At 24.4% G+C, this 13,109-nt stretch overlaps 1 protein-coding gene across 1 annotated transcript in view; it reads right to left on the bottom strand.

The window, feature by feature from the left end:
• Positions 1 to 10,640, bottom strand: part of LOC114124730 (protein spitz-like) — a 59,250-nt gene extending 48,610 nt beyond the window's left edge. Inside the window, exon 1 of the mRNA XM_050197640.1 lies at positions 10,365 to 10,640. Coding sequence (XP_050053597.1) covers positions 10,365 to 10,491 — 127 coding nt within the window. The 5' untranslated portion in view covers positions 10,492 to 10,640. The remainder of the gene's footprint in view (positions 1 to 10,364) is intronic.
• Between the last annotated feature and the right edge of the window lie 2,469 nt (positions 10,641 to 13,109).

Genomic DNA, 13,109 nt, shown 5'->3' with positions numbered 1-13,109 from the left:
TACTCTTCAAACCACTAGTCTACCTATTATACATAACTACCCTTAACAACAGTTTATACAAACAAAATAAAATATTATATATTCTAAGGTGTATAATGCATTTTGGATAATCGTTACGAGTTTACGTTTTTACTATCTGTATTACAGCATTACCTATAATTATAGTTTAAATGCATTTAATGTATTACAAAGAATTGAAACTTTTTAAAAATAAAAGTTTTTGAAAATCGATAATTTAAAAATAGATTTAATATTTATTTTTTTTTTGGCATTTTTATACCATGAATATTTGAATTACTAATATTTCACTGAAATTTAAAAAGAAAATACTATTTTGACAAATGACAATTATATTTATTGTTTATCCCTGTTATAAGTTATTACACGTTTAGAAAACGTGAAAAAAATACTAGGTATACATAACAAAACAACGAAATAAAAAATAAAATATGTTTTAAATATTTTAATAGAAAAAAACAGATTCTCAAACTTTAAAATACTGTGAGCTATTTAGTTATTCGGAAATGCTGAACTCGTTAAAACTGTTTTGAATTTCTTATTATGTATTGCACGACTCTAAAGGTCCAAAGTGGCACGGGCCAAATCTAGTGACGGCGGTAGTTTCCAGCTGCAGGTTCTTAATATGAAGGGTAATGGCATACACACATACAAACAAACCCCGAGAAACATGAACCCGCTCCTCCATCACAACCCCTCGGACGATCTTGGGTAATTCTAGACGGGCGCCTACTGTAGTTTGTTTAACCGGTTGTTTCGAATACTCTCTAGAAATGAACACATAAAATACTTCTTTTTTATCCTTAATTTTTAAGAGATTAATTTAAAAAACGCTTCATTACGGAACATGGCAATTTGAAAAATAAAACGAGTGTCTAAAATAGTCCCAACATTAACTTTTATAATAAAATTCATTAAAGTACCTACATAAAAAAAACGAATTCAAAAAACTGGCATAGGTATTTTTATATTTATTTTAATGAGTTAATGACTAATAAATGTTTAAAAACGTCTTCGAAAATATTTTAGATATAATAAATAACACTTGAAATACCTGCCATGTTATTAAACAAACCAATATTAAAATTTCATAATTATACTTATACGCTTCCAATAACTCATTATAATTTTAATTTAATAATTAACTTTTAGTTTTTGAATCGTAAATATAACTTTTTACTATAAAGCTTATAGTTTATTTTCTAAAATGTCTATGATTTAACTATCTAAAATTTTTATATCACCGTTATGAGTAAAATATGATCAAAAAAATATTTTAAAATATATTTACCTCTGTGTCAAAAAATATGTATCTAATTTAACCCTTCAATTTTTAATATCGAACATTAATATTCTTATACAAATAACAAGTTCAATATTCACCTAGCTAACCTAAACAATTAGTAGTAGGTATGTTATGAACAATAATATTAGTACAAAAATACAATTTAAAAATATTCACTGCACCGTTTACATCGGAAATGTCAGTAACCTTGCATTCTAGTAAAATAAAATGAAAGGTAAATTAATTTTTACAAACTAGAATCGATTTTCTGTCAATGAACAATGCCTTTTAATATTTACTAACAATGTATTTGTAAGATTTTTACTCGATGATATTTCTATTTAAAATTGACGTATACAGACGAATAGAGTCAAAACCAATAAAATAAAATGTAACATTTTAATATCGCAAAGAAGGTTTCAAACGTACCTATAAAAGAAAAAAAAATAATATAAATTTGAATATCAAAAATAATAACCATATAACGCTACAGAAAATTGTAAATTGATGTCACGTAAGAAATAAGAATACTCGTCCGAATTCGTCGTGACATTACAAACAACTAAAAGTTCGACAAACTATCTGTTTTTCTTTACCAGCTGTATTGTAAATGATGCATATGGATTTTATACACATTGAAATTATTATCTGAATATTAAATTACGACAACATTTTAGAGTAAAAAACTATCAAGTACGTGACTGAGAACATGCGTGACCTACACAATTAGTTATGTAAATTCTACAGCAAGCACGCGTTGTATATCGCATATCACGTGCTTGTAGTTGTAGTATTGTTATTTCTAGGATATCTTAGACTAAATCGATAAAGGAAAACAATATCGTAAACATACATTTTCGTGTATAACCGTTTTCAAAAATAACGGAAGATATGTAGATCTACAATCGTACAGTATTCATGTTATTGATAGGAAAAAATATTAACTTCACCAAACGAAATTTTTGACACTACAATGATACCCGAACGTCACCTGCAGTTGCTACTTTATAACAGCTAATGGGAAAATGACAAAGGAATGGTTAAATGTTACATTCGCCAACAAATAATGATCGGTGTATCTAAAAGCAAATATTATACATACTTTCCTCACAATGCACTTATTTAGTTTTCAGAATTTACCGAACTGTATAGAAATAATCAAAATAAAACCACGATTTACTTCATAATATCCTTAATCCGATCTAGTAATCGGTGAGCACGCGCGTGACAAATTCTTTACACACCAAAGTCGGCATATTACAATATCGGTGAGTAATGTATATTAATAATGAAAAAACAACTGGCGCCGAAAAACCGGTTCAGCCGAGAAACGTTTGATAATATAAAAATAATTCCAAAGCTATTTAAACAGGGCACGCGATATTTAAAAAAATCCCTTGTTGGAATTTAGAATAATACGTAAATACAAGCACCTGGTGAGACTACAGTGCACGCCCAAAATCCAACATACGACATTGCAATGTCGATATAGGGTCTTTTTTTTCTCTTTTTTTTACTCTCAGAGGTCGTCAGCTTCCTTGTTTTTGTGCACCAGGAAACTGAGGAACCTGAGTACTTCACGAACAAAACACAACGATTACTATTTTCTTTATAGGCAATACATACGATAAATAAAAACTTCCACAGCCGATATATATTATGTTACCGAAACCACGCCTACAGATGGTACATCGAGAAATGGTTTATTATATTACAATGCGAAAGACACGTACCTAGTTTATTTGACATAAATACGCGGAGCGCTGCATACGTGACCTTACATAAAATGTGCAACATTACAAATTTCTGATAGAAAAGTTATTTTTTTCATCGCATATTTATTTTTAGTTTCGATTTAATATTGTAATACATAAGAATAACATAAGTCATAACCAAATGTTACCAATTTTCGATTTCTTAAAATGAAATTTCTTAACTTTTGAAGATAACGTTAATGAAAAATAAGAATATGAGAAAACTTTTATTATATTATACAAACTAGAATAATTTATATTTAAAAAGAAAATTATGAAATACTGAAAATAATTAATTTTCAAAAAATGTTAAGTACAATATGTATACAGTATATATTATTATTTATTTCTATTAAATTAAGTGGGCATTTCATTACTTTTATAGTTTAAAACTTTTAGACATTAAATAAAATTACAAAATGTATCACGTCTTAACCATATGAACCGTTGTATTTAAAGATATAAATTGATTTATCATGAGTAATTATCACTCTTTTTTAAATAAATAATTTATTTTTACAATTATGTTTTTTAAAATAAAAAAATTTTACTTTACATCCTTCTTCATACATATTAAAAAAACGATTCATTCAGATTTTAGGGTGTAGTATATGTATAATATATATACATTATACATAATATTCAATGAGAGTGAATAAATTGTCTCAAAAAACATAAACCTTAAATAAAAAAAGAAGTAACAAGTTCTCTAAGGATAGTTTTTATGGTAATAGAATAATGTAGTTATACCTAAATTGTATATTTATTTATCATTCTTATTTAACTATCATAATATACACGTTAATATATTTTTTTAAGAAGTCAATTTTTTAATATAATTTTAAAATTAAATTTTGACTATACACAACACATAACAAAAAAAAACCATTAAAATTATTTTTTTATTACATTTTATTTAAAAATATTATTATTTATGTATACCTACGTCTTTGAATGATTTTTTAGGCGTAATGCATAGGCAAAATTATTTCGTATATCTTTTATGAAGATTACTTTACTATGGTCGTTTTTTAAATGATATTTATTATTAACTGTAGAATAAACATTTATTATACTGTAATATTATACTCAAAAAATAATTTTAACAATAATTAATACTGTTTATTAGTAAAATAAATATACAATTTATTTAATTATTACAAATTGGTTGTAGTTTAAATTATATTTCAGATTAACATAAGCATATATTTTTATTCATATTTTAATGGGTTATAACAAAATTAAGATTCTTGATATCCAAATTCTTAAAGAAAGTTGAAGGCTATTTAATATGATACTATGACACATAGAATCCGAGCAAAAAATAAAAAGCAGAAAGAATGCTAAACAAAAACAAAGTAATGAAACGGACGGGAGATGCGACGCTGTGAGTAGGGGGCCGACAATGTCCTCAATGTCAGTTAATGATGAAATAATTTTTAATAAGTCGATAAAATTGTATTCGTCGCTTATAGATGTTCATATATTGTTTATATATATTTTTATATATTTTTATTTTTTACAGATGGAATAAAAGTTGAAAAAATAAAAATGTTAATGTAAATAAATACAATAAGCGTTAAGAAATGTGAAAAATATAATTATTGTGTTTAAAGTAAAATCAAAATTCAACTTAAATCTAATCCCTTTTTGAGGTATAAACACGCCATTATACCTTGTATTTAATAACTAATTGAACAAAATTTGAATTATAAAAGAGATAGCATTTTTTACGGACAATAAAGTACACGGGGAGGACAGCTAGTATAGTATAAAATAATTTGACATCATGAAATAAAATTGCTTTACTATTATAGTTAATATTTAAGTAAATAATAGATTCTGAGTCTTAACGAAATTCTAAAAAATGTAAAACCAAATAAGGTATAAAACTTAAAATAAAAATTAATATTTAAATCAATGTAATACAAAAACTAGTAAGAAGTACCCACGAGGAACTGTATTTTAATAGGTCAATAGTTCGTGACAAAAGTCGAATGTTAGATTTAAAACGCGCTTTTGACCTACTTTTTATGAAGTGAGCAATACATTATATTATGTATATTAACGCCGGAAATTAAAACATACATTAAGTTATTAAGCTATTGAGTCTTTGCATCGTGTTTTAAATTGAATAATTGATAATCTCAAGTGTGATTCATATCCATTGTATGTGCAATATTTTTGTTGACGGCAAGTAGAATTAGACAAATAATAATAACCGGAAAATTAGTTCTATCAAACAAGAATATAATATAACAGTAATCACTATATTACACATAATATTATCATATTATTATAGGGGAACAGCAATCATAACCAATCACCAATGTCATAAATTTAAAAACACTAATTATATTTAACTCTAAATATCATATCGATCATTTCCTTATTTATTTTTAATTTTTTCATTGGACTTAAGGTTTTCATATTAATTAAAACATATATTTTGTTCAATACTTAAACATTCAAAATTATAAACTTTACTTATTTAAAACGAGTTCTATGATTTAATTATAATTGTAAACTTTAATACATACCAAAAATGATAATAACAAACTTCCATCTTAACATATTACTATACTATAGGTATAGTTTTGAGTATAGGTTTTAATAGTACTATAAAACAACTACTATCTAATAATTGTTGTTATTAAAGTACAATATACAGTTGTAGTGAAAGCTAATAATAATAATTATAAACACAATTAAGAATGACCGGAAATCGTATTTAAAATAAGGCATTAATCTCTATACTTCTATTATAATACTTATCTTAAGTTATATTATGTGCTAAAACAATTTGTTTTTCGCAATATTAATAAAACGATATATTAGTTATTACTTATTACTTATTAGTATTAAAATTATTCAAATTTAAGTATAAATATATCGGAAATTTTTGAAAAATAAATAAAAAATACAATTAAATCTTTAAAAAGTATTATATTTTTATAAGATAAACTATAAGTATTTTTAATATTAAATGAAGTAAAAATTTTATGAAATAATATTCCTTAATTTAACAATTAATAGTAATATAATATTATACCTATATCAATGATAATAATTTATCAATAAACATTAATTAACAACATAATGATAAATCATATAACTTATAAGTATAGCATTTGGTATTTACATAAAGGTATACATATAAATATTAAATATACACAATAATTATTAACCAATTTACATTTACAATTATATTAAATGTGATAATATATTTTATAGAACATTAAAATTATAAAAGTTTAAACCATTTAACCACAATTTTATGTTTATAATTTATAATAATTTAAACCTAACCTTTTAGTTTTAACAACGCATGTGGTCATGCTACAACTCTCAATTAATTTTTACTCAAATATTTAAATTTAATACAGCTAATGTTACAATACAAGGTGTCTCATCAGTTATCGTGTTAAACTTAGTATAAACCAAGCTATCTAATACGCTTATAAATACATATATATGTATAAATTAGCTATAGGTATATATATAGAATAGAATATATTCGGTGTTTATATAACACGTTTAGGCGAAACAAAACGTAAAAAATCTATGAAACCACTCTGTAGTATAGATGATTTAGAGTGTAGCTCGTCATTCAGTAGGTCATTGTAACATATTTGTTAAATTAGAATTCAATATTAACAATTATAATAATATTACGTACGAATAACATATTTCTGAATAAATATTATGTGTCCGCCTCTATTTTTAACAATGTTTAAAAATGTATTTCCATTATCTATATCAATAGTTCTCAACCTTTATTTATTCGTGTCACCTTTAGCCACTAGAATCAAACACTAACATCAAAATAATAAACAATCTTAGCTGAATATTTTAAAATTATTATTTTATTAAAAAAAAAAAAAAAAATACAGTATACAGAAAAAAACGTTGACATTTATGGTTTAAATTTTAAATTGGGGAATAAAATTAAAATAGAGCAAAAATAATAATGATTTACCTATATAAATTAAATATAAATATAAATTTAATGAGAAATTTAACCCTGGTGGTTTTTACAAAGTGGCGGTATATATAATATATACCTACATTTATTATAATAATAATATGATTTTTTTAAATTTCCCCGTTGATATTTCGTGCCACCCCAAGTTGGGTCCATGTCACCCTAATCCTAACCCTTGGGTGACATGTCACCACAGTTGAGAACTACTGACCTAAACTATAAGTAATATCAGTAATCATTTTTTTTTTTTTTTTATAGTAATACAAGATTAAACCGGATTAAACAGACTTTTTCTAACAGCAAAATTAATATTATATTAATAATTTCTAAATTTATAGACTTCAAATAAGGGTTAAAAAAAATGGGCTCATATATTTTTGATAATTTTTATGGAAAGTAAAAAGGACAATTTATGACGAATATTGTATTAAATTTAAAACTTTTATCATACAGTAGATCAGTAGAATAAAATGTGACAAATACAGTGAGACACCCGGTATAGTACAGATGTACAACGCTGAACGTTATCTTAATGACTTGACCATTTAAAACAGTCATGCTCCTAGAAAGTTCAAGTTACCTATGAAACAGTTTACGTGTGGATACGTATATGTGTGTACTGGCCTGTATTATTACGTAACGGACGAATAGATCCAGAGGTTTTACGGGTGAGTTACTGGAAAAGAGAGAACGCGCGATGCTCTACGAGGAAAAAATAGAAGCCAGGTGGTATGGACAGCGCTATAACTGCTCTGCACCTGGCAAGATACTTCATATATATACACCGAGCGTTATGTATAACTTATTACAAACGGGGAAATGACGCGCTTCCTCCCGTCCTATCGCTCCTCCTTCACCGTCATCCCAAGGTCCTTGATACTTCCAGGCTCCAATGATTTTGGACACTTCACGCACTACTACCAAGGTCACCAAACTCGGTTTCAGGTCTCAAGGAAGAGATCAGTTACAATTGTAAAAAAATAAAAAGCAATTATCTACCAACACTATTTTGGCAGTACCTTTTGTTTTTTATCTGTATAGATATACATTAAGTTATAAAAAAAACACGAGTATATAATTTGATATGAGCATTAGTAAATACAATATGTATTTATACCTAGGTTTACAACTTTTACAATAAAATGATTTAAATGACTAAGACGTAAAAATAGAAAAATACACTTTTCGATCTTGGTAAATTACAAATTTTAAAAATAATATCTAATTTTAATTTCCAACCATGAAACATTTTAGAATCGAAAAAAATTAATATAATATATTATATAAAAGTACTTTATGATAAATAATAATTAATAATGAATAGTTTAATGGTAATACAAATTGCCATACAGACAACACTGTAATCTAGATTAGAGTATCTAAGAATACGAATAGACCATTATTTTTAATTTAAAATTATTTAAATAGTATAAAACAATTTTAAAGGAACTCAGTTTCAAAGTTCTGGTGTGTTAATACAACTTTTTTCAAATTTTAAGTTATGATAATAAATTTGATTGAATACTGCAATTTATGGATTATATAGTCGAATCTAAGCGAAGTTGCAAAGGTATACTCTAAATTACTAAGATTTTTATACTTAAAACCACAAAGTTTTCACAACTTAAATCAAAAACTATCAAAAGCTACGAACTTCTAAAATTTACATTTTTCATCTTTTCAACAAAAAACTTTAAACTACATTAAAAAATAGATAAATAGGTGAAATACAGAAGTACAGAAATATAAAACAAAACAATCTTTACTATGTATAAATGTTAAATGATTAACAAAAATATCGGTTTTTAAAATTGAAATTATAGTTTAAGTTTGATAAAATTAATTAGAGGGCAAACATTTAGTAGCCATTTCATTTATCAAATTTTAAATTTCCGAACACTATCAGAGATTCTTAATGATTTGTACAGTGTTTATCACTAGTGCAGGTTTACCCTCCCCCCTCCACCAGAATTAATCTTGTAATATATTAAAACCTTATACAGCTACAAATTCTATCAAAATATATGATTACAAGCAAACTAAATAATACATTTAATGTATTGTATAATAATGTAATTTTTGGTGTACCAATGTGGTAAGGTATATAAGCATTAAGCATTTAAGTATCATAAAAAATTTAATGTAGATAAGGTTATAAATTAGAAAATTAAATAAATCCAATAATAAGTCTCGAAAATCTTTTTGAGTATCATAAGTATAAAATTGTGCGCCAAATATTACATGTACCAGTATCAATATAATATATTACGATTATGATAGTAATAACTAATGGCTAACGAGTAACCTTGAAATTGTAAACACTAACGAACTAATTCTATGGACTATGGCAATTTTTTCTAAGTTGTATTGCCAAAATGTAAGTTATATTGGTTAAGGTCTTGGATGTCTCAAATTAATGATATTCATTGTGTAATAACAACGATAGCAATCAATCCCTTACGACCCGCTGAGAAATGACATTATTTTATTATTAAACATAATATTATATTAAAAAATATTTCGGGGGCAATGACATTATTAAACAAATTTACGAATTTCAGATTTTTAAAATGTAGTATTAAATATCTATGTTATACTCAATAATCTATTTATAATAAAATACCTTTAATTATTTGTATTATACTATTATATAACACTTCCCTACAATCATTGGTTAATACCAATTCCACTTCCACTGTTCAAACAAAAAAATCGCATAACAACAAACCAAATAGGTTTTTAACTTTCAAATTTCAATAGACAGATAAAAATCATTACATAATGTCTACATATTATTATCAACAGTTTCGCACTTACTGTTATTAGACGCGAGAGGAGAAAAGTACTACGAAAAAATATTTGACGTAGGTACCAACCTATATTTTTTTTTTTTTTGTTTGTTTATTTTGTTTACTAAATCAATAAAAGTTTTTAAATGCTAAATTTTCAAAGCAAAGAAAATATTTTTTATTTTATTTTTATCACATTAATGGATTTAAAATGTATCAATAATTTTACTCACTCTGTAATTTATCTTAAATATTATTATTTAATTATTTAAATAATACATTTTGAATTATAATTAATAAAACTATACCTAATAGGTACATTAGAAGTTAGTACCTACATTAACAATAATTGTATTTATTTTTGAAACTCAAGAAGACAGCATCTACACTACCGTACAATTAATAATCCAACCATTACCTAATTTGTAATAATAAATTCGAAAATACCTACTAGACACTAACCAGTATTTTATTACGAAGTATCAAATATTTATCAATTATTAAAATTCAATAATTACATAATATTGACTTACCTTTGCATGCTAGGTAAATCCGAGGATTGATATTTTTCTTAATAATGGTTTCATAATAATACCCAACTGAGAAAACTGGCAAAATGTTGAAATGGCGGGATAATTTGATTACGTGCTGTGCTTGCATTAAATAAAGTAAACATGCGATTTAAATAAAAATGCATAAAACATCGTTTGATAATAATAAATGAGTTGATTGTGGAAATTTGTAAAAATGATTAAAAATTTTTAATAAATTTTTGGTTTAAAATGTATGGACTAACAATTTGTGAATATTTAAAATGATAATAAATTAAATATGATAAGAATTATGTTTAATAATGGTACCTGGTAACTACCGACATAATAATAGATGACCTCATAGATAACAAATAGTAAACATCGTAACTTCAGTAACCACGGTTTTGAAGAATGATGAACAGATGATATTAATTCTCAATGCCTACCAATAGAGAACCTATATATAGCTATTATATATGCTCTTTACCTACCAAGTACCAAGATATCTCAGTAAATTCATGTCAATACTCATAACAATAGCCTTAGTAGGATGTCCATAGAACTTACATTGAATAATACAATTTAGTAAATATTATATCATAATAATTTGTTTAAATTTAAATCTGAATATTTTATCAAAGGCACTTATGTCTTATTATTAGTTTATTGTAAACGAAAAATTTATTAATAAATTAAATAAATTTTGTAAATATTAAACTATAATAAAATACTGTCATAGTCACATTTATTATTTTTATCTTCCATTTAATAATGCAGAGAATTGTACTTTAAATGCTTATTGTACTTAAATTTTAATTAGCTATATTTACAATTTTAATTAATTATTAAAATATGGTCATTGATTAAGTATAGGTACGTAGGTATTATTAAATATTATTATTCATAATATGTTTTATCAATGTTATTGAGTATTGACTATTTTAAACTATACTTAATTATTACTATTATCTTTTCAAAAACAGATAATTGTCATTTCGTCTTTATTTAAGATTAAACAAATATAATAGTTTGTATTAAATTTATAAATAAATTATTTCTGTTTGTCATTTGAAGACGAAAAATGTATTTATTCATTTTTTAAATTACAAAATGATATTATGATAGGTAGGTACTTAGATAGTAGATACCTTATATTCTATACGTATAAATATTCATTTTTTATTTTTTTTTTTTAAATGATAAATTAATTGATACTTATTGGTATAATATAAATTGGTATTTACAACTTTTTTTATATTTTTATAAACATTTAACTATATTTTTTAAAGTTATTTTAATCTTATCATACATTCATACCCCTATAATTTTTGTTTGAAATTGGTAATTGTAGTAAAATAAGTAAAATACCCTCTATCTATACGTCTAAATCCTGATTGGTAAATATAATATTATTACAAAAAATATAAGTTTATGTATAAATATATATTATATTATATACCTTTCCGTACAACTATATACATATTGATTAGGTATTATTAGAATTAATGCACAAAATTTTAAAATTTAAATACCTTTTAAATAATAATAAATAATTATTAGATTCTTATAAGTTATGAGTTCTATTTTGTAGGTTCCTAAATAAAAATAATTGGTTTAGCCGGTTTAGGTATATAAAATGTTATAAAATTTATTTGTTAGATTTTGTAGATAGTTTAAGTGATAAAACTTTAGTTAAAAATTTAAAATACGTTTAGATAATTACTAATTAGTATGCATTTAAAACGTATATTACAACATTTATTATTTCTTATTATACATAGTTCAACTTTACAAGTTACAAGTTATTAAGAATTTAATTAATTTAATGTTAACGTAGTCTAAAAATGATATATATATATATATACATTATATAATAATATAAGTAGTCAAATACGTAACCTTTATTGGTTTCATTTGAAAATAAAATATGAATGATTGAAAAATTTAGCATTATAATGTATTAAGTACAGGTAATGTTCAAACTCAAAAACCAGAAAATCTACGAAAGTACGTACGTATCTATATAGTATTTGTCAATGGCGTAACAACAAATTTGGGGCCCCCCGCAAAAATAAAAAATGTTAACCCCCCCCCCCTCAACGAGGGGTCTGCGTTCCCTTAGTTACACCACTGCTATATGTATGCCTATGTGTACCTACTGCTGAAAGAATAATATGTACAATGTACATGTAATTGTCATTTTTTAGATGTTACAAATATTCCAAAAGAAACAAAATATTATAATATAATAATTATTATTATAAGCTACAACTTAAAACCTTTATTCGAATACTGAAATATAAGTAAACTTTAGTCTAAAACTCTTAATTAGGTACCTGGTACCTATGTTACAGTACCTACGTTAGTTTAAAAATTATATTATTATAAGAAAATTAATAATAAATTTAATTAATGATTTACTAACCTTGTAATATAATTTATTTTCTTACCCTAATTACTTAACATTTACTATATTATACAATTGCTAACTAGTAACTAATAAAAACTTCCTATAGTAGTTGATAGTTGTTATTCAAATAAGTTTTCCAAACATTTCAAAATTTTGCTTATAATATGTTCTCTTTTGAAATTTGGAATATTTTTACAAGCAGTTGAATTTCCGTGAAAATATAAATTTATATTTATTAAATGTTTATGTTGGCAACAATGAATAATCAATTCTTATCAAATGATTAGTGAAATGTTTAATGTTTATATATTTTACACTTAAGTGTATATTACACG

This window comes from Aphis gossypii, chromosome 1, assembly GCF_020184175.1.
Source record: "Aphis gossypii isolate Hap1 chromosome 1, ASM2018417v2, whole genome shotgun sequence".
NCBI lineage: Eukaryota > Metazoa > Arthropoda > Insecta > Hemiptera > Aphididae > Aphis > Aphis gossypii.
This window is presented reverse-complemented; position numbering and strand designations above follow the sequence as displayed.